The 23,987-nt window shown below is 44.4% G+C and overlaps 1 protein-coding gene across 2 annotated transcripts in view; it reads right to left on the reverse strand.

Moving 5' to 3' along the window:
* Positions 1 to 23,987, reverse strand: part of SYD (P-loop containing nucleoside triphosphate hydrolases superfamily protein) — a 146,649-nt gene that overhangs the window by 80,819 nt on the left and 41,843 nt on the right. Inside the window, exons 6-9 of one of the 2 annotated variants that reach the window (XM_087398858.1) lie at positions 23,811 to 23,872; positions 22,119 to 23,731; positions 17,307 to 17,401; positions 16,978 to 17,163 (exon numbers count right to left, since the gene is read on the reverse strand). In XM_087398858.1, the coding sequence (XP_087254984.1) occupies positions 16,978 to 17,163; positions 17,307 to 17,401; positions 22,119 to 23,731; positions 23,811 to 23,872 (1,956 nt within the window). Of the gene's footprint in view, positions 1 to 16,977; positions 17,164 to 17,306; positions 17,405 to 22,118; positions 23,732 to 23,810; positions 23,873 to 23,987 lie in introns of both variants that reach the window. The other variant, XM_087398857.1, reaches the window with a different exon arrangement.

Consider the following 23,987-nt stretch of genomic DNA (forward strand, 5'->3'; position numbering starts at 1 on the left):
CTGATACCAGTTGAAGGGAGAAGTAATGTGGGAGAAGTACAAGAGGGAGAGAGTGAGAGAGAGAGAAGACTCCAAATGTGCGGGTGTGAAGTGATGAGCCACACCACAAACTCTTAAGTTTTATTAGGATTACGTTTTCCCCCTATGACTGTCTTAAATAAAGGGGTGGCAATGTGTCTTAAAGACAGTCATAGGTGTCATAACTTTAATAAAGGGGTGGCAATGTGCCTTTACCCCAACACAGATAATAGCGGCATCTTGAGGCTCGAGGTATTTTGTAGAGAGAGAGACCTTGCTGTTAACCTTGGGCAAGACCAAGGTTATGATCTTCAACTCTTCACGAGCAGTACTCCGGCAACACAGCTTCACTTATCGAGGGGAGCCAATGAAGATAGTACATACATATACATATCTCGGTGCAGTTTCGAAAGGGCCTATCTTCATGATTACATATGTTGCTAGAGCTCGACTCACACAAGGGCAGGGGGCCTTAGTTCCACTCGAGAGACAATGCTTCCAAGCACACTTTCACGATCCCCTGACAAAGGGGTGGCTTTTTGATACACTAGTGAGACAGACAGCCATGTAAGCAGCACCCTTTTGGGACTGTGACCTACCGGCAGCGCGGAGATTCAAGAGACTACACGTCATCACGGGGTCCAGGATGATCAGGAGTAAGCTGTCAATTCCTTACCAGATCATATAGGCTGAGTTCATTATGACACCATTGCAGATTGATGTCATCTTCCAAACAATACATATCTACACATGGTGTGGACTTACCCCGATGGAGATTACGGAGGCTGGCCGTAGAGTCATCCAGACGACTAGCTACGAGCGCCAGACGACTAGCTACGAGCGAGATCAACAAAGCCTGGTATGCACGTATCTCCAAATGGTTTCAATCTTAGGGCATTCAGATGGACCGTCTCCCCCCCTTTCAATATAGTTTGGACTCCCCATCCCTCTTGATCCCACGAGATGAGATCAATTGTATCATACGGTTGATTTACTTCAACTATATACATCACCGACTTGGGGAGGGAACCAGGAGTTCCCTACCAAGATCCAGTTTTACCGGGATCACTTCCTTAGGGTATCAGATGACCGACTGATCATCAGGCCCCAGTATCTCAAGCAGGCACACCTAGAGAGCAATGGATTTGCAGGTTATGCACGCTGGTAGCAATGGAGATAGAGGAGCACTTTCTATGCATCTGCCCAGCTTATTATGAGATCCGAGGACGGTACCATTGCTTCTATCAGGAGGAGCGCAAATTCGGACCACTCTCCCGATTGATCCACTTCCATGATAAGGTGTGTTTTGGCCTCTTTCTTATGGAGATGCGGCGGCTCAAAGAGACTCTACTACACGAGATCACGTAGCAGGAGGAGAGAACACCACGGGACACTGATTGAGCACAAAGACACATCACTGATTTTTATGCCTTTGAGTCAACTCTAGGACACATTGGAGTAGAGGATGATGAGGTAGCCGACATGAGGGCAGCTTGGATAAGTGGGCAAAGACAACATAGGGCAGAGTATAGGAGCCACAGAGGAGGACCAGAGCACACACGATAGATGTTCAGCCCATCATTGCTTTACTCAGAGGAGACCGACCGACCCGAGCTGTCACCCTTGATGCGACCACGACCCAGTTTGACAGCTGCAGATACGTGACATGTTTGCTTCTTATCGGAGAGATACCACGACTTCTGGATATGTCTTGGACTCTCCTGAGAGCACTGAGAGTGTGTTTCTGAGTTTAAAAAAGAAGAAGAGATTATTAGTTTAGCTTAGCATTCAGCAAGGGCCTTAGCGAGCCTTTTGCTTCAGCCCTTGGCGGCTTGTATGAGCTATTCAGTTGATTGTACTTTGTCTCATAGGCGCGTGAGGCCTCCCGAAACATTAATATAACTTCTCTTTCGTTAAAGAGGGAGATCAGCAGTCATACAGAGGCATGGGGGCAGCGAGCACTAGGGCAGGCACGATTCAAGAGGCAGCACTCTACTCTAGACCACATCTTCACTCTGAGGGCTGTCATTAAGGAGGCGAGGTCCAGACATCAGAAAGTCTGCGCATGTTTCGTAGACTTTCGAAAGGCTTTCGACACTATCCCACAATCCCGTATGATCAGGAGACTACAAGAGATGTAAGATTCCAGAGACGTTGATCTGGGGTGTGATGAGCTTATATGAGTCAGTCAGAGGTAGGGTCCATGCTCCAGGCGGTCTATAGGATTGGGTCAAGAGCACAATTGAGGTGAAGCAGGGCTGCCCTCTCTCACCGACTCTCTTTGGATACTACATCGATGAGATCACATCCTTCATAGATCGCCTAGGGGGCGAGGGTTCATTACTGGGTGATCTCCTCATATAGATATTGTTATATGCTGATGATATATCATATAGTCCTTATATCCTCTTCAGCGGAGGGGCTGCAAAGAGATCTGGAGGCCTTAGAGGTGTTCTGCAGAGTGTGACGGTCAACCTTGGGAGAACTAAGGTTACGATCTTCAACACCTCAAGAGCAATGATTCGCCGACTTAGTTTCACTTATCGTGGCGAGCCTGTGGAGATAGTGCAATCATACACATATTTGGGAGCAGTCTTCACAGGACCCATCTTTACGATCACCCATGCAGCCCAAGCACGGCTCACACGAGGGCTTCGTGCTTTGGCTAGACTAGAGCGACAATGCTTCCAGGTGCACTTTCAAGATCCACCGACGAAGGGATGGCTTTTTGACACACTGGGGTGACCGACTGCCATGTATGCAGCACCCTTTAGGGGATGCGATCTCCCGAGGCCAGACTGGAGGAGCATCGAGCGGCTACAGGTGACGATGGGGTCCAGGATGATCCGATGTAAGCCCTCAATTCCACATGAGATAGTACAGGCAGAGTTCGCCATGACACCTCTCCAGGTTGATGCCATCTTTCAGATAGTGACTTTCATCCATAGAGTCTGGGACTTACCCCACTGGAGACTTTCGACGTTGGTCCTAGAGTCATCCAGACAGCTAGCAGAGAGCGAGGCAGACACATGGTATGCACAAATATCTACATGGCTTGCCAGGCACGGTATCCAGATGGACAGGTTTCCCCCCTTTCAGTACAGCATGGATGGGCCTCCTGAGTCGATCCTACCAGCTTCATGCATCTCGAACTTGAGAGGGGGGACCAAGAGCTCCCCACCAAGACCCTGTTCTACCGCAACCACTTCTTGAGAGTATCAAAGGAGAAATTCATCATTAGACCTACAAGGTTGGTTCCAACCAACCATCGACTGCCACGTGGCGGTGTACAGCATAGTGCTAGTGTGTCCTTGCATTGATGATGTGTTTGCACTATAGGGCTGCTTGCGTGGCTTGCTGATGTGGCAATCCAGCATGCCATGGACTGAGGGTGCCGGTGACATCCCCTTCTATTGAAACTCAAACTAGGGATGGAGAAGGCCTCCTTGCATGCTAAAAGGAGGTCGGGATACGCCATGAAAAAATCCTCTTCAACCCATGGTGCCTCATGGGAGCCCCTGCACTTGAACTTAACTGCAGACAAACGCTAACGATAGCTTACCCCTTCTGATGCCTGGTTCTTTGATAGTCATGCTGGCAAGCACATTACTTCCTGCAGGAAGTTATTCACCTCACTTGCAGATGCACCAAATGGGTGAACCGTTACATGTGCAAATAATGCATCGTATTTAGTTAAAGGCATTGGGTAAGTTGCCATTACTTCAGTATCTGGTGGTCTAGCCACTCTACACAATGTACTATATGTACCAGACATATGCAAAAACCTCATATCCATTTCAGCCTTAGCTACTTCTGGATATCACGTTCTCTTTGATGGTGTTAGGTGTGTTATGATGTTACACATGCATGGTGTTGACTGGCACATTGCTTAGAGGACTTTATAGACTTGATGCAAATGACAAGACATATGCAAAAACTTCATATCCATTTCACCTTAGCCACTTCTGGATATCAAGTTCTCTTTGATGGTGTTAGGTGTGTTATGATGTTACACACCTAACATGCATGGTGTTGACTGGCACATTGCTTAGAGGACTTTATAGACTTGATGCAAATGACAAATGCTTGGATGATGCTGGACTTGCAGATGTAGATGCTTCTACCATGGCATATACTCATTGATCGCATGAGAGGTTTGGACACCTCAACTTTGGAGCTCTGGTAAAGTTGCATAAAGAAGATATGGTTGTTGATCTTCCTAATATGCATATGCCTTCAGAGCATGTATGTGAAGCACGTTTACGTGGAAAAATGCACTTCTTTGCATTTCCCAAGGATGGGAGATTTTGTGCACCTCGCAAGTTGTATTTGATTCACAATGATGTTTGTGGTCCCATAAGGATTGTAACTATAGGAGGATTTTATTATTTTGTCACTTTCATTGATGACTTTACCAGATACACTTGGATTTTTGCTTTGAAGTGCAATCTGAAGTCTTTGCATGTTTCAAAAATTTAATTGCCTTGGTAGAGAATGAAAGCGGGCTGAAAATTGCCCACATAAATACAGACCCGGGGGGCGGGGGGGGGGGGGGGGGGGGGGTTACATGTCAAAGCAGTTTGCTGATTTGTTGGCCTCACGTGGCATACATCATCAATGCACTGTGCCTTACACTCCTCAGTAGAATCCCATGGCTGAAAGGAAGAATAGATTAGTCATGGAGATGGCCAAGTGTATGCTAAGAAGTAAACACTTGCCTAACAAATCGTGGTTGGATGCCGTCATGTGTGCAAACTATATGTTGAATAGATGCCCAACTAAGGCATTGAAAACCATCACACCCTCTGAAGCTTGGAAAAGCCATAAGCCTAGGATTTCTCAGATGAGGAGCTCTGGTTGCTTGGCATATGCACATATGCCACGAACAAAGTTGGATGACAAAGCTGTCAAATGCATTTTTGTTGGGTACAGCTCAGAAAGCAAGGGCTACAAGCTCTACCAGCCCCGCACAGGCAAAGTTTTTGTTAGTAGAGATGATGTTTTTGATGAGTCATCATCTATGCCTTTGCTGGACTGTCAAAAACAACCCAAAATTGATGCTTCAGAAATTTTTGACAACTTGATACCTTTGTTTCAGTCAGACCCCCATGATGATGCTACATCTGAGGTTCCTCGTTCTCCTTCTAATTACAGCCACTTGTGCAGTCTGAAAATCAGCAGCATTTACAGCCTGATATGCCTCCGATTGATTTGAATATTATGCGCAAGGCAGTCCACCAAGAGAGAGCTGAAATTCAGGAGCCCACAAGGCTTCCCTGTTGGCTTCTTGACACTCTAAAAGACAGCAAACAAGATGCTCCTTTGCCAGCCCGCACTAGAGCAGCTATCACCAAAGAACCTGCTAATTTGGTTGCTTCTGCATTGTTTGCTACAGCATGCAATGAAGAGTCATTATGCCATAAGGATGCCTTTGAAAACGATTGTTGGTTGCAGACTATGCAAGCTGAATTGGATTCCAAACATCAGAATAACACTTGGGAATTGTATGGCTTGCCTCCTGGCAAGAATGCCATTGGGATTAAGTGTGTATACAAGATTAAACGGAAAGCTGATGGTTCAGTGAACCGCTACAAAGCCCGTCTTGTTGCTAAGGGCTATGGACAGTAACAAGGCATTGACTTTGAGGAGACTTTTGCCCCCACTTCCAGGATCACCACTATCATGGTATTCAAGGATACATGCTCAATTACTAAGTCTTCACTTTCAGAACAGCCCTACAGAGGCTACCCTTTACATCCATAAGAGTGGGACAGATTTGCTGATTTTAGTACTCTATGTGGATGACATGCTTGTTACAGGGACACATGCTGAGCAAATTGCAGCTTTTAAGCTTCACTTGCTGAAGCCATTTGCTATGTCAGATCTTGGTCCTTTGTATTATTATCTTGGCATTCAATTTGCTAGGCAATGAAGGGGGTAGTTGATATCACAATCCAAGTATAATGGACAGCTTTTGCAGCGTTTTCAGTTTGAGTATCCACACCATTAGAGCTTGGTTTTCATTTCTCATCTGAGGATGGCAATGGTGCATGTGATATCACTCTCTATCAGCAAACAGCTGGTTGCTTGATTTATTTATGCCATACCATGTTGTCTCACAATTGAGCAGATATATGCATAGTCCCTCTACACACCATTGGCAGGCCGTGAAGCATGTCTTCAAGTATCTCAAAGACACTCAACATTTGGGCCTTCTCTACGAGGCCAATTCTTCACTTATTATGCATGGATTCACTGATAGTGATTGGGCTAGCTATTCCGACACCCGTGTATCACATACTGGCAACTGTTTAATGCTTGGTACTTCACGCATCTCTTGGTTCAGCAAGAAGCAGACTACAGTTACTACTTCTAGCTGTGAGGCTGAGTACAGAGCCGCTTTTACAGCTACAACGGAGTGTGTTTGGCTCCGAAAGTTACTTGTAGATCTTCATGCATGTCAAACTGCTCCTACCATCATTTTCACTGATAGTCATAGTGCTTTCGCTATTGAGAGAGATGATCAGAAGGTGATGTTCAGTTGTCTTATCTTCGCATTGAAGAAAACTTGGCAGATCTCTTTACGAAGGCTCTTCCTCGACCTAAGTTTGTAGCTTTTCAGCAAGCTTCGAAGTTAGTACCTTTTGTGACTTGGTTTGTTATGCTCTGTACAATCATAGGTTGCTATATCCTTACAAGATGAACATCTGCAACCATGACATTAGTTTTTCAGGTATTCCGAGACGTGTCCAGGATACTTCAGCCCATACCATGGAGGAGGGTTTGTAGGCCATCCTATGGGCTATCCATACGTGTCACTCATTCCTTGGTATGTGCCTTGTAGGCCTACTAGTAGGTAGTGAGGACACATGGTACAGTTAGCACATGTACCAATTAGTACACTTAGTACTACCAAGACACCCTGTCCTAGGGTTTTATTATATTGGGTATACTGTGTACTCATTTCATGATTGCAGCAATTCATTACAACGGTACAATTTCTCCATTGCTTCCATGTCTTGCACTAGCTTACAAAGGGAGCCAAAGCTTCGATTTGAGAGCATTGGCCACGTCTTCCCAATTTGCGTAAGGCGCTTCTTCATGGTCCGGAGATAAGCCCACTATCCTTACTTGTAACCCACATCAGGCCAGTGCTTGTTGGCTTGCGTTTGGTAGGTCTCTTGTGCTTTGGCAATTGTAGGCTATCTCATGGGCTATCCATAGATGCCACTTATACCTTGGTATGAGCGTTGTAGGCCTAGTTATAGTCAGTTAGGACTATTGGTACAATTAGTTTATGTACCATCTAGCTCAGTTAGCACACTTAGTCCAGATAGGACAGTTAGCCCTAGGGTTTTGTTATGTTGGCTCTCCCTTGAATCTCCACACTTCAGTTTTGCAGCAATCTATTACAGCATCTCGTTTTTCTCCATTGTGCTTCCATTTTTGAGCTTCCATTGCTTCGAACACCTCAACGACACCCATTCCTCTAGTGTGGGTAGGACTTCAAGCTGCCTTCCGAAAGAAATTCAAGTCCCTTCTCATTAGAACATCCGAGAGGGTATACAAGGCCGATCCCATCGCCGAGACTTATGAGTAGATCATGGGGTCAGTGAAAGACCGCATTGCTCTTGGGTGTTGGAAGCAATGGAAGCTCAAAAATTGAAGCACAATGGAGAAAAACGAGATGTTGTAATAGATTGCTATAAAACTGAAGTGTGGAGGCATGGAAGCTCAAAAATTGAAGCACAATAGAGAAAAACGAGATGTTATAATCGATTGCTGCAAAACTGAAGTGTGGAGGCTCAAGGGAGAGCCAACATAACAAAGCCCTAAATTGACTATAACTAGGCCTACAAGACTCATACCAAGGTATAAGTGGCATCTATGGATAGCCCATGAGATAGCCTACAAACCCCCCTCCATGGTATGGGCTGAAGTATCCTGGACATAGCTCAGGATACCTAAATATCTAGTGTCATGGTTGCAGATGTTCGTCCCATAGGATATAGCAACCTATGACTCTACAGATTACAACAGATCAAGTTACAAAAGGTACTAAGTTTAAAGCTTGCCGAAACACCTCAAACTTAGGTCGAGGTAGAGCCTTCGTAAAAAGATCTGCCAAGTTGTCTTCAGTGGGAACATAAGCCAACTCAATATCACCTGCTGATAATCGCTCTCTGACATAGTGATAGTGAACCTCAATGTGCTTTGTGCGAGCATGGAAAACTGGATTCCATGCAACAGCCAAAGCACTCTGACTATCAATAAAGATGACAGTAGGAGCAGTCTGACATGCACAAAGATCTGCAAGTAGCTTCCGAAGCCAAACACACTCCACTGTAGCTGTAAAAGCCGCTCTGTACTCAGCTTCACAACTAGAAGTAGCAACTGTACTCTACTTTTTGCTGGACCAAGAAACGCATGAAGTACCAAGCATAAAACAGTTGCCACTATGTGACACACGAGTGTCAAAACAACCAGCCCAATCACTATCAGTGAACCCATGCATGACAAGTGAAGTATCAGCCCCATAAAGAAGGCCTAAATGCTGAGTGTCTTTAAGATATCTGAAAACACGCTTCACAGCATGCCAATGGTGCATAGATGGGCTGTGCATATATCTCCTCAACTGTGAGACAGCATACTGTAGATCAGGTCTCATATGGCATAGGTAAATCAAACAACCAACTGCCTGCTGATAGAGAGTGACATCACATGTACCGTTGCCATCCTCAAAAGAGAAGTGAAAACCAGTCTCTAATGGTGTGGATACTGACTTGCAATCCTCAAACTGAAAACGCTGCAAAAGCTGTCCAATGTACTTAGATTGTGACATCAAAATGCCCCCCTCACTGCTAGCAAAGTGAATGCCCATATAGTAGTGCAAAAGACCAAGATCAGACATAGCAAATGTATGCTGCAAATCAACTTCAAAATCTGCAATTTGCTGAGCATGTGTCCCAGTTACAAGCATGTCATCCACATAAAGGACTAAAATCAGCAAATCTGTCCCACGCTTGCGGATGTAAAGGGTAGCCTCTGTAGGGCTGTTCTGAAAGCCAAGTGTGAGCAAGTGAGAATGAATTCTCGAATACCAAGCCCCAAGTGCTTGCTTCAATCCATAGAGGGCCTTTTTCAAGCGGCATACCTTGCTTTCAGAACCTTCAACCTCAAAGCCAGGAGGTTGGGAAACATAGACCTCTTCCTGCAAATGCCCATGAAGGAAAGCTGTCTTAATATCAAGCTGATGAATCTGTCAATGAAAGTGGGCAGCAAAGGCAATAACAATGCGAATGGTGGTGATCCTGGAAGTGGGAGCAAAAGTCTCCTCAAAGTCAATGCCATGGGATGAGCATAGCCCTTAGCAACAAGACGGGCTTTGTAACGGTCCACTGCACCATCAGCTTTCCCTTTGATCTTGTAAACCCACTTAGTTCCAATGGCATTCTTGCCATAAGGCAAATCACACAACTCCCAAGTGTCATTCTAATGGATAGAATCCAATTCAGCTTGCATAGCCTTCATCCAATAATCATTCTGAAAGGCATCTTGATGACATAATGGCTCTTCATTGCATGCTATAGCAACCAAAGCATAAGCAACAAAACTAGCATGCTCTTTCCGGACAGCTGCTCTCGTACGGGCTGGCAGAGGAGTGTTTTGTTTGCTGTCTTTTAACGTGTCAAGGAGCCAACGGGGTACCTTTTTAGGCTCCTGAATTTTTACTCTTTCCTGGTCAAGAGCCCGGTGCAAATGATCCTCACCAATGATAGGCATATCAGGCTGAATTTCTGCATGCACATGGGGCTGTAAATGACCAACAGATGGAGGAGGGACTACCTCAGATGGAACATCATCCCAAGCATCGGATGGAAACAAAGGCATCAAGTTGTCAAATATGTATGGGGCATCAACAACGGGCTGTTTTTGACAGTCCAGCAAAGGCATAGTGGAAGATTCATCAAACACAACATCCCGGCTGACAAAACACTTGCCGGGGCTGATATAGCTTATAGCCCCTGCTCTCTGAACTATAGCTAAGAAAAATGCATTTAACAGCTTTATCATCCAACTTAGTGCGTCTCTGTGAAGGCACATGAGCATAAGCTAAGCATCCAAAAGTCCTCTGGTAGGAAATGCGAGGCTTACGACCCATCCAAGTCTCATAAGGTGTGATAGTCTGCAATGCCTTTGTAGGACATCTATTCAAGATGTAATTTGCACACATGACCACATCCAACCACAACTTATTAGGCAAATGGTAGGACATCTATTCAAGATGTAATTTGCACACATGACCGCATCCAACCAGAACTTATTAGGCAAATGTTTGCCTTTCAACATGCATCTGGACATTTCCATCGTTGATCTATTATTCCGCTCAGCCACGGGATTCTGTTGAGGAGTATAATGCAGCGTGCATCGATGATTAATGCCAGGGGAAGCCACAAAAACAACAAACTCCTTTGACATGTATTCACCCCCCCTGTCTGTATTAATGTGAGCAATGTGCAGCCCACTCTCATTCTCAGCCAAGGCAATAAAGTGCTTGAAGCATGAAGAAACATGAGACTTGGATTTCAATGCGAAAATCCAAGTGTACCTGGTGAATTCATCAATAAAAGTAACAAAATAGCAGAACCCCCCAAGAGCTGCAACCCTCATGGGTCCACAAACATCACTATGAACCAGATAAAGCTGACGTGAAGCACCAACTCTCCCATCCTTGGGAAACGCAGCACGGAGCATCTTACCAAGTAAGCATGGTTCACAAACATGTTTGGTAGGCATATGCATTTTGGGAAGATCCACACTTATATAACTTCACCAGGGCTCCAAAATTGAGGTGTCCAAACCTCTCATGCCACAAATGAGTATATGCCATGGTAGAATTAATAGCAAAGGCATGTGCATCGGCAAGTGCAGCATCATCATCTGACCATCTGTCATAAGCATCAAATCTGTAAAGACCGCTAGACAATGTGCCAATCAAAACCAGGGTAGAGGCATGTGTAACATCATACACTGCACACCTCACACCATCAAAAATAACCTGAAAGCCACATGTAGCAATGGCTGAAATAGAAATGAGGTTCTTACGAATGCCTGGAACATAAGGCACATGCTCTAGAGTGACAATACCACCAGAGACAGAAGTAAGAGCAACTTCCCAATACCTATATGATGCATTATTGGCACATGTGACACTGCCCCCCTTAGATGTAAGCTTCAGTGAGTTGAATAACTTCCTGCAAGAAGTGATGTGCTTGCTAGCACCACTATCAAAGAACCAGGCATCACGAACATCTGAAACTAACATTAGGATTATACTGACATGTAACCAAGAAAGAAAATGGTAACTAACATATACTTATTAGGCAAATGGTAGAACATCTATTCAAGATGTAATTTGCACACATGACCGCATCCAACCAGAACTTATTAGGCAAATGTTTGCCTTTCAACATGCATCTGGCCATTTCCATCGTTGATCTATTCTTCCGCTCAGCAAAGGCAATAACAATGCGAATGGTAGTGATCCTGGAAGTGGGAGCAAAAGTCTCCTCAAAGTCAATGCCATGCTGCTGAGCATAGCCCTTAGCAACAAAATGGGCTTCGTAACGGTCCACTGAACCATCAGCTTTCCATTTGATCTTGTAAACCCACTTAGTTCCAATGGCATTCTTGCCATAAGGCAAATCACACAACTCCCAAGGGTCATTCCGATGGATAGAATCCAATTCAGCATGCATGGCCTTCATCCAATAATCATTCTGAAAGGCATCTTGATGACATAATGGCTCTTCATTGCATGCTATAGCAACCAAAGCATAAGCAACAAAACTAGCATGGAATCCAGTTTTCCATGCTCGCACAAAGTACATTGAGGTTCACTATCACTATGTCAGAGAGCAATTATCAGCAGGTGATATTGAGTTGGCTTATGTTCCCACTGAAGACAACTTGGCAGATCTTTTTACGAAGGCTCTACCTCGACCTAAGTTTGAGGTGTTTCGGCAAGCTTTAAACTTAGTACCTTTTGTAACTTGATCTGTTGTAATCTGTAGAGTCATAGGTTGCTATATCCTACGGGACAAACATCTGCAACCATGACACTAGATATTTAGGTATCCTGAGCTATGTCCAGGATACGTCAGCCCATACCATGGAGGGGGGTTTGTAGGCTATCTCATGGGCTATCCATAGATGCCACTTATACCTTGGTATGAGTCTTCTAGGCCTAGTTATAGTCAATTAGGACTATTGGTACAGTTCGTTTATGTACCATCTAGGTCAGTTAGGACACTTGGTCCAGTTAGGACAGTTAGCCCAAGGGTTTTGTTATGTTGGCTCTCCCTTGAGCCTCCACACTTCAATTTTGCAGCAATCTATTATAACATCTCGTTTTTCTCCATTGTGCTTCAATTTTTGAGCTTCCATGCCTCCACACTTCAGTTTTGCAGCAATCTATTACAACATCTCGTTTTTCTCCATTGTGCTTCAATTTTTGAGCTTCCATTGCTTCCAACACCCAAGAGCAATGTGGTCTTTCACTGACCCCATGATCTACTCATAAGTCTTGGTGATGGGATCGGCCCTGTATACCCTCTCGGATGTCCTAATGAGAAGGGACTTGAATTTCTTTCGGAAGGCAGCTTGAAGTCCTACCCACACTAGAGGAATGGGTGTCATTGAGGTGTTGGAAGCAATGGAAGCTCAAAAATGGAAGCACAATGGAGAAAAACAAGATGCTGTAATAGATTGCTTCAAAACTGAAGTGTGGAGATTCAAGGGAGAGCCAACATAACAAAACCCTAGGGCTAACTGTCCTATCTGGACTAAGTGTCCTAACTAACCTAGATGGTACATAAACTAACTGTACCAATAGTCCTAACTGACTATAACTAGGCCTACAACGCTCATACCAAGGTATAAGTGGCATCTATGGATAGCCCATGAGATAGCCTACAATTGCCAAAGCACAAGAGACCTACCAAACGCAAGCCAACAAGCACTGGCCTGATGTGGGTTACAAGTAAGGACAGTGGGCTTATCTCCGGATCATGAAGAAGCGCCTTAAGCAGATTGGGAAGACGTGGCCAATGCTCTCACATCGAAGCTTTGGCTCCCTTTGTAAGCTAGTGCAAGACATGGAAGCAATGGAGGTGGAGGCAATGGAGAAAACGTACTGTTGTAATGAATTGCTGCAATCATGAAATGAGTACACAGTATACCCAATATAACAAAACCCTCCATCTATTGGTCATTTGCAGCCACATGTGCAGCCAGAAATTCAGCCTGATATGCCTATCATTGATCAGGATCATTTGCACAGGGCTCTTGACCAAGAAAGAGCAGAAATTTAGGAGCCCAAAAAGGTACCCAGCAAACAAGATACTCCTCTGCCAGCCCGTACGAGAGCAGCTGTCCGGCCACGGGGGACTCTATGCTTCCTCACATCCAGATGGCCGAGACGTCAGTAGAGGCATGTGCCATTTTGAAGATCTGTACGAGATAGACAACACATCTCGTTGCTTCTTCAACATCAACTATACAATCTGGATATGAATGAGGGGGACAATGTTCATGACCATCTGACAAAAGTCAAGGTGGTAAGGGATCAGCTCGCAGCAGTTGGTCAGAAGGTAGACTCAAGTCATCTAGCGTTGCTGATGCTACACCAACTACCTTGCAGTTTCAAGAGTTTTGTGACTATAGTCACTGCAGGACAGAGGACCAAGCCTCTCACTTTCGGAGAGCTTGGCCCTTTACTATTGTAGGAAGAGGCTCGGGAAAAACTATTCACTCAATGGGACCAGAAGGCTCTTGTGGCAAGGGACAAGCCACGCAAGGGGAATTTCAAAGCTTCCAAGAACAACAAGACCGATGATGGAAAGAAAAAGAGGTAGATGAAATGCTTCTACTGTGAAAAGCTTGGTCATTCAGCTAAGGAATGCCGCAAGAAAAAGGCGAACCTCAAGTAAAAGGAGTCCAAAGCCAAGGAGGAGCCAACGACCAAATTGGCTAACGTCACTACCAATGCTCTCTTTATCATTACTGAGTACTGCTCAACCTACGCAGTCAGCGAAGGAAAGGAAGGCTGATACGTGGACAATGGAGCTTCAAAGCACATGTCCAACAAGGAGTAATGATTCAAAACCATGGGAGGTACGCATCCAAACTCCAAAGTCCCTGTGGGGGATAATCGAACATGCCCTGTGAAGGGTGTTGGTAGTATCACATTCATCACAGCTACAGGAAACAAGGAGCTGATTTCTGATATATTCTATGTACCGACTTTGTGCAAGAATCTTTTGTCTGTCAGCCAGATGGACAAGCACAACATGTCGGTCTTATTCGACAACGGCAAAGTCAATGTCACATCCAAGGCAAATGGAAAGGTGGTAGCTCAAGGCGTCAAGGATCCCCATCAAAAGTATGGAAGCTGAAGAAGGCCTTATATGGGCTGAAACGGGCCCCCAAAGCATGGTACCAGAGGATAGATGCTTTCTTTCAGAAAACCGGGCTTCAACGGAGTCCATCAAAGGCAAATCTTTATCTCGTCTCAAAGGGGGATTTGCGGCTGGTATTAATCCTGTATGTGGATAACCTCATCATTACAAGAGATCATACGAAGAAAATTGCTCGGATCAAGAGACTTCTCATGGAGGAGTTTGAGATGACGGACTTGGGAGTACTTCATTACTTTCTTGGGATTGAAGTCAAAAAGGGAAAGAGCTATATCTTTATCTCACAGAAGCAATATTGCAGGGAGCTACTCAAACGCTTTCAAACTGAAGATTGCAAAGCAGCAGTGACTCCCATGGAAACTAGTCTGAAGCTGAGTGTACATGATCCATCTCAGCCGGTCGATTCATCAATGTATCGACGCATGGTGGGTAGTTTGCTTTACCTCACCAATACTAGACCGGATATTTCTTTCTCAATTGGATTGCTCTGTCAATTCTCTGCCACACCCATTGCGACGCAGGTATGAGGGTGCTGAGGTACTTGAAAGGTATCATCACTTACACGAGAGGCATTGAGTTGGGAGGTTTCTACAATAGTGATTGGGCAGGTGATGGTGACACCCGGAGATCGACTTCTGGGTACTGTTTCATACTCTCATTAGGAGCCATCTCATGGCTGAGTAAGAAACAACCTATTGTTGCCCTTTCATCAACAGAGACAGAGTACAGGGCTGCTTGTACAGCAGCATGCGAGACATTGTGGCTTAGGTGGATCTTGGAGGACATGAACGTGGCCCAAGAAGATGCGACGGTGATCATGTGCGACAATCAGAGTTGCATAGCAATCGCCAACAACCCCATGTTTCACACACGGACGAAGCACATCGAGGTCGACTACCACTTTGTTCGAGAACTCATCGACGAAGGTGTCATAGAGTTGATGTACTATCCGACTGGCAACATCATCTCGGATATCTTCATGAAGGTGCTTCCCAGGGAGCAGATGCAACACCTCATTCGACGCATGGGGATCGGCGCACAGTTGTATAATTGAGAGGGGGTGTTAGAATGTCACTGTCCCCACCTGTGAGCCCCCGATTTGAGGGGACAGGGGGGCGGAAGACAATAGGGGGATGGAGGCTGTTGTGCCTGGCTGTTTGGAGGCAGATCTGTGCCAGATCTGAGGCAGCACCCTGTGTGGAAGATTGCACCAGCACCATGGGCCCATGCAAGGCATATACAGCATCACTTGTACCAGCCAGCAGCAGCCCAAAGGCCCAGCATATATGGCCTTATATAGGCCAAGAGGTTGCCCCAGAAACCGACCAAGGGGTCGGCCATTTTGGCCCTTTCAGGGGTCGGTGCAGCATGCAGAAACCGACTGGGCAAGTCGACCAGTCTGTGGGCTTGCTGCCCACCTATATAAACCCCCCTTCCCCCACTTCATTCTCCATCACCTACACTAAAAGCCTTGCACCCGGCAAGCGTGCTAGGAGAGGAGAGTGCTCAGGTTTTTCGGCAGCAACACTTGCTGTCTTCTCTGCTCATCTCTGAGCTTTTGTCAGCCCACATCTCGGAAGAATATATCTGAATTTTGGTCTCTATCTCTCTCTATCTCTTTCAAGGAAGGTTTTGTGTATGAGTGTGATCATCTACATAGTCTACTGAGTGTTGTATGAGCTGCGATCGGAGTGAGAGGTGTGAGAGATTCTACCCTCTACTTTCCAACACAGATGTAGGTCAACAGAGACTACCATAGAGAGCCTTCTCATCATAGATGCAGCTCCCAGTTGAGAGAGATAAACAGTGGTGGTATGTACGAGCATCCAAATGGTTTCGATTGCAAAGCATGTCTATCGATCATTTATCCCCACATCGATATTCTCTAGATGCCTCTTTCTTGGCCTGACTCAGCAAGAGATTTATCAGATCATACAAGATGATACGTGGTAGGCATACATCCATAGGAGATGGATATCCCCCCCCGTAGCCACGCGCAACCAAGATGGCCTTCTATAGAGAGCACTTCCTTCACTTGAGTAGGGACGGGTTCATCCAGGCACCAGGATACCTAATTATCCATTTACACATGTCCTTGTATGGAGTTTCCATTTTTTGTGAAGATGTTCATTTGGGAGAGACTGAACAAAAATACTTGTCGTCTCACAAGAACGTCCACTCATTCTACCTAGTAGCCTTCATCATGACTCAGTTTTTTGTTTTTGTTTTTTCTTCTTCTTTTTTCGGGGGCACGGCGGTGCGCAGGCCGGGGGGGGGTTGGGCAAGACTCGAGAGAAATAATCTAGTTATAGACCCATTCCCAAAATGGACAGCAGTAATGTACAGTCTTGACTACAATGGCTCCTTGTCAGCCTATATTTGCATAAGGGTTTCTTGTTTGAGTCTTCTTGTAATAATTGTATTACTAGAAGTCACTTTTCCAGATAGCTCAAAGTGGAGAAACAACTACTCTCGTACTTACTTGTGGTTTTCAACATCTCGGAAAAAATCCTTTTGTCTTTCCCTTAGCCTCCGCAATCGCTCTTCTTTTTGCCTCATTTCATACCTTTCCAACTGCTTCACACGTCGCCCAGGACGATTCTTTTTCATCGTTCTCAATACATCAATATCAGCAATAAGTGGCTTGAAGAAATCATGCAGGAAGTCCCTGCCATGGCGATTGCATGAAAACTTGAATTCGACAAAGTAAAGGCAGAAGTGTCAAATAACCACAGAATACTAATTCTAAAACAATACTCCCACACCTATTATCATAAATTCATAAAATCAATATTCAAGGAGGCCTATTACCTGCGCAGTCTTCTCTGCAGCTGGAGCAACTCAAGTTTCTTCAGCTCAATAACACTTTTTGTCCGTAGTGAAATATCTTCAGAAGAGCTAACAGCCTCCTGATAACGGACATAAAACCACTACTGAATTGCAATAGCAAGGAAAGATGCAAGCAATAATCTAACAATACATCAATTAAGGGGGGACCTCTGCTAATACTATGCTTCACACTTAATCAGTTTTTTACAGGTACATATACAACAGGTTATGCTTCACATTTTATCAGTTTTTTGCAAAGTACATATGTAAAAGGTTATAACGCTTGCAAAGAAGTTGAATTTGAATTATAACGCTTTCAAAGAAGACAGTAAACCACAAAATGATGAGAAAAAGCTGCACTACTGTGAACTAAAAGCTTTGACATCAACTAATTTGCAAAGACGCTGTGCATGATGACACTTCGAGTGAAAGATAAAGGTAACATGTATGCCTTTAAACAGGTCAAATTAAAAAGACTTAGTTTAGACACCTGTAGCATGCAACAATGCCATCCTAACAAGGCCTACTCACTAGCATATAGACATAAAACCTAAACCTGCCACCCATTGGACAACAAAAGAAACAAAGAGGGAAAGACCAGAATTCACTAGCATCTAAATGGTCAGAAAGATACTATGACACTGAAGTCCATCAGTTCCAGCTGAAAACTCTCAAGCACCCATTAAAGGGAAGATGACCCTAAGAAAAAACCAGGTATGCTTGTGACAATAGCTCCATCATCAATGGTATAGTGGGTACTCATATGACCTTTTCTTGATTGAGTGTGAATACGTAGCCTCTTCAACCCTGCTAGATGTCAATTTGTCTTCCTAGAGAAGCCGATCCAAAGAGAATTCAGATTTTGTTTGTGCGATCCCTGCATCATCGTCAGTATACTGGGTGTTATGAGATACAATTTTAGTGTGAAGATGCAGCCTCTATTCTGGAGGTAGCATTTAGGAGCAAATATATGTCAATCTAAGTCCATTGAATCAAGCAACCACTACATCTCTTCCCTGCAAGATGGTGAATCCCTTATAAATCAAAAGGTCATACGAACCTTTAGGAAGGATCAAAATCCAATAATGGTTCAGCCTCTACAATGTTTTTTCAGAAGCAGTCACCATTGCTGAAAAGCATGTCAAATGTAGGTGGGCATATTTATGGTCCCATAGAAAATAAATCTAGAGAGGACCTTGTGAATCTAAATCAACAACATAACAGCCACAAGTTTGCTAAAACAATCGAATCTAGATATAAAGCATTACTCTAACTCATCCTCTCCAATCCTAACAAACTTGCAAATCCTCTAACCCCTACAAACGTGGGTTAGTGACCATTCTTCTAACAACCAAGCATACAATCCCAGACCACTTGTAGACTTCAGGTCTAGAATCCAATGCTATGACACAGCAATGAGGGTGCCTTAGATGGGATGAGAACTTGTCAAGCCTATGTCTGGTCTCCTAGTAGTCTAATGTCTCCATGCTATGGACTCAAGGTCCCATGCTCGTGGATGTGGGCTCCTCTCCTATGAAGAAGTCTATGATCTTTTGTTATCGAGAACCACATCCAACTTTAAGCCTCATGAGTCTAATCACCTGGCGAATTTGTGTACAAAAAGTACAAAGATTTTATCCATGGTTGCCCTTGCTTGCACTCGCCAATTCATCCAACGGTCTAGCTCTCAATCAAGATAGGTGATGATCTAAAACAAGGCATCTATGTGCAAAGGTCGCTACAAACTCTGCAATAATCGAAGTGGACCTCTTCCCTTGGAGCAAGCATGTTTATGATCAGAATGATGGCATTTATGGTCTAGGAGGAATAGAGCTTAGCTAGGATCAGAGCGAATCCCTAACCATGGGGCAAATTTTTTGCTTGTGATCCTTGGCCTTACAGCTTTGTATTTCTTGATGGCTTCGTTCAAGCAGGCTATGGTGAAGAGTGTGGGCTGGTAGAGCATGGGATGTCCTCCGAGTCAAGTATGGACTGGTGGTTCAGGGCATTGTATTGAGTATCAACATAGGAATTCAATGAATATGATCCCAAATATAGAGCATGGTGATGTCTCCAAGAGTTTCATCCAAATATGTTTGGAGTTACTACTATCAAAGATCTCGAGTCATGACGCTTGTCATACAAGCAACTATCATTTCTAATGTCGCACTATATGAGAGTACTCTTTTCCAATCTGTCTTTGTCTAGATGAATGCCCCTCTTAGGTGTCAAAATGCTAGTGCTGCTGCCTAAGCATTATGCACTCTTCATCGTACCAACCATGGTCAAGATAGTGTCCTTCTCTTGAATTTCCAATGGATTTCACTCTACAAGGAAATGAATGATGTGCAACGATGTGATGAAATGAGTGACAAGGCAAGTTGTGGCATCTAGGGTTGGTTCCATGTCTCTATTCTCTAAGAGTGCGGAACGGACTCAGGCACCTCACATGTGTGACTGTCCCTGGCTTTGTTGAGCAGGCACCCCGGGCTTGGTATTCCAGGATACATGCTCATTTGCCTAGTCTTGGCTTTCAGAACAGCCCTATAGAGGCTACCCTTTACATCCATAAGAGGGGGACAGATTTGCTGATTTTAGTACTTGTGACTAGGACACATGCTGAGCAAATTGCAGCTTTTAAGCTTGACTTGTAGAAGACATTTGCTATGTCCAATCTTGGTCTTTTGCATTATTATCTGGGCATTCAATTTGCTAGCAGTGAGGGGGTTATTTTGATGTCACAAACCAAGTATATTGGACAGCTTTTGCAGCGTTTTCAGTTTGAGGATTGCAAGCCAGTATCCACACCATTAGAGCCTCTCTATCAGCAGGCAGTTGGTTGTTTGATCAGACTTGATCTTCAGGATGGTGTCTCATAGTTGAGCAGATATATGCACAGCCCTTCTACACACCATTGGCAAGCCGTGAAGCGTGTCTTCAGGTACCTCAAAGGCACTCAACATGAGGCCAATACTTCACTTGTTATGCATAAATTCACTGATAGTGATTGGGCTGACTATTCCGACACCCGTGTGTCACATAGTAGCAATTGTTTCATGCTTGGTACTTCATGCATCTCTTGGTTCAGCAAGAAGCTGACTACAGTTGCTACTTCTAGCTATGAGGCTCGGTACAGAGCAGCTTTTACAACTACAATGGAGTGTGTTTGGCTCCGGAAGTTACTTGCAGATCTTCATGCATGTCCTTCTCCTACCGTCATCTTCACTGATAGTCAAAGTGCTTTGGTTGTTGTACGGAATCCACTTTTCCACGCCCACACAAAGCATATTGAGTTTTACTATCACTATGTCAGAGAAAGATTATCAGTAGGTGATATTTAGTTGTCTTATGATCCCACTGAAGACAACTTGGCAGAGATTTTTATGAAGGCTCTTCCTCGACCTAAGTTTGAAGCTTTCCGGCAAGCTTTAAACTTAGTACCTTTTGTGACTTGATCTCTTATGCTCTATACAGTCATAGGTTGCTATATCCTTACAGGATGAACATGCGCAACCATGACATTAGTTCTTCAGGTATTCTCAGACATGTCTAGAATACTTCAGCCCATACCATGGAGGGGGTTTATAGGCCATTCTATGGGCTATCCATAGGTGCCACACTTTCCTTGGTATGTGCCTTGTAGGCCTAGTTTAGGCAGTTAGGACATATGGTACAGTTAGTACATTTACCAGTTAGGACACCCTGTCCTAAAGTTTTGTAATCTTGGGTGTCTCTTGTACTCTCTCATTGAGGTTGCAGCAATTCATTACAGCAGCTCGTTTTTGCCTCCATTCCTTGTTTTCTTGAGCTTCCATTGCTTGCCCTAGCCTACAGGGCCTCTAACCTAATATGATGGGACTAAGCTCACACTAACCCATGATTACAAGGAGAATTCAAAGCCCTCATATAAGCAGCAGCCGCATAGCAGCACAAGTGAGCAGGTCATCTTAGGCTCCCTTTGAGGAATAAAATAGGCTAGGCTCGTCCTTTATAGAGCACACGGCCTGAGCAGCACAATGCACCTGTATAGGTATCCACAGGCATCTTACTATTTTTTAGAGACTCTTGGAGCAAAATGGTGAAGTACACCTAGCCTTGTCATCAATTTCAGTATACAAAGAGATGTCATCAAGTTATACATGGCAATAGGCACACTGATTCGGAAGAAGGCTGACCATAGTCATTCACAATCCAATGGCTTGATCAGATCTTCCCACGCTGGTACCAATGGTTTGATAAGAAAACAGAGGGCCAATAGGACATGGGCATGATGCAACATCAAGGCATTAGCCCCCACATCTGCTCAGCTGCTCTACACAAAAATTTTCAAGAGCAATGCACCAGTGACAACAGACTCCCTAACAGCATACAGTGGCACAGCGCAGTATAACTAGCCATAGTTCACGAAGAGTAAACCATTGCATGGGAGTCACGCAGACCAGATTTGAGCCTTGTATTCAGAGCACCGAGACCCTGATTTGCAGCATGGATAGTCACCATAACTGTTCAACTTCTAGCTGCAAATAGAAGACCAAATAGCAACCTCATGAACTACCAAGCCACGATAATAGTATTAATAGTAGTAAAGCACTTGATCCTGTAGTCAAATAAAATAACAAAGCAAAACCTGAAAGTTCTTACAAATCATCCATTCACAGAAAATCTATTCATCCTTTATATCCTGAGCTTGTAGAATTCTGAAAAGGGGAGGTTTAGCAGAAGAACACTATGAGCAGGGCAATCTATTCAGGTATCTTGCAAAACTCTCTATATCCCTGTCTAGAAAGAACTCACCTTTAACTGATGAAAGCGCACTGCAATCTTTTCTTCTGTTTTTCTCTGCTTTTGTGCCCAGCTTTGCTCTTCCATTTGCTTCCTTTTCTTTTGGTCAAGTGTCCACTTTTCAACAGTGGTATATTCTAACCTTGATGGCAGTGGGGAATTCTCTGTTAGAGTATGTTTTTCATCTTCTTCTTCTTCATCTCCATCTTCATCATCTTCTGCATCTTGACGTGCCTTCTGCTCTGCTTCTTGTTTCACCTCCTCTTTTGCATCTTGAACGCATCCTTCCATTTCTGTTTGTATACACATTGTTGATGCTGAAAAAGGTATTGCTATTGGGGTCGCCATACGTGTTGCTGCTGGAGTTGAGCTCGCTATTGGTGGTACCATTGACACTGCTGATGGTGCTACTGTTGTTCCTGACATGGTTGGTATGTTAATCCCTGCCAATGCTGATGATGTCGTTCCAACCACCAGTCGGTTTTCTCCTTCTTCATAATTGTGCAGTGCCACCTGCTGCTTATGACTTCTATCAAGGACTTCGATTTTTCCTGGGACATTAATCAGATGCGACATTTGAGCTTCTGCAGCTCTCTGCTGCAACTCTGGTACGTCCCCCTTGAAACTGGAGATCCCACTATTATGGGACTGAACTTCACTGAAAGCTCTTCCAACGACAGTGCTAGACATGGGAGCAGACCCCTTCGCATGCATAGACCCCCCACTGTTGTTATTTTGGGACATTGCAGGAATGACTGCTGAATTTGGCATGGGAGCAGGGCACTCTGTGTGTAGAGAGGTAGCAGAACTAATGCTCTGACCCATTGTAGGAGCCTTGAATGACTTTGCAGCTTGCATAAGAGCTTCAAGACCAATATACTCTCCATTAGGCAAAGAAACTATCTGATTTCTGTAAGGACAGGAAGCTAATGGCCCATCCCTTAAAATATCTGCCAAAGATCGCACAACAGACTGACTGCCCACAAGATTGGTTTTTATATTTAACCCACCAGCTTTGGGGCCCTGTTCCTTTTCCTCAACAAAGCCAGGGACAGCTTGTTCACTATCCAAACGACCACTAATTGAAGAAAATGTGTGGTTTTCTTGGCTCACAGCAAACAAGGTGTTCGTCTCTGACTGTGAAACATAAGAGTCTTCAGCCTTTTCGGGTGACTCTGAACAAGTAGTGTTTTGAGCCACACTATCTTGCTTAGTGCTGGTGTTGTCCTCCTGCGCTTGTCCAGATTCAGACTGAGGCTCAGCATGCCTTGTGGTTCCAGACAAGTTGACTCCCGATTGCAAGCTGTCATCATTCTTTGACATCACAGAAGCATCAGCCTCAGCAGCCAGCCGCTCTTTCTTTCTTGCAGCGATTACCTGCCTTCTTTCCTCCTTCGAAAGACTAGGATCAATCCGAGGATATTTCTTTCTTGATTGACCCCGCTTCTTAGCACTATCCATATCTTTAGAATCGATTTGAGAGTCAGATGCTGCAGATGCTTTAAATGGCTTCAGTGCAGACTGGCTGTCCATAGAACACTCAAGAGCCTCCTTTTTCTTACATCCCTGGTCTTGCACTACTAGCTCTTTGTTGGGTGCCTCAGTCCTGTCCTTCGCTTCACAGACTGTAAATGGATCAGTCACACTCCCTAAAATCCCATACATTATTATCAAAAACAAAGATGTGCTTCTTTGCAAGTATACCTCTTTTTTCCTGATTATCCAAAGCCAGGGCCAGATGCAGCTTCTTGGGTGGGGTCTTATTCCTGCAAAACACAACATAGATTTACTACATAAGGTCAGTAAACCCAGATAGCTGCAGAGGATAAAAGTGCGAAACTCCACAAACTATGACAAATTGTTCATATGCAGGAATGGGTA

This window comes from Dipteris shenzhenensis, chromosome 27 (genome assembly GCF_047967505.1).
Source record: "Dipteris shenzhenensis isolate YYH24624 ecotype China chromosome 27, Dip_SZ_1.0, whole genome shotgun sequence".
NCBI classification, from domain to species: Eukaryota; Viridiplantae; Streptophyta; class Polypodiopsida; order Gleicheniales; family Dipteridaceae; genus Dipteris; species Dipteris shenzhenensis.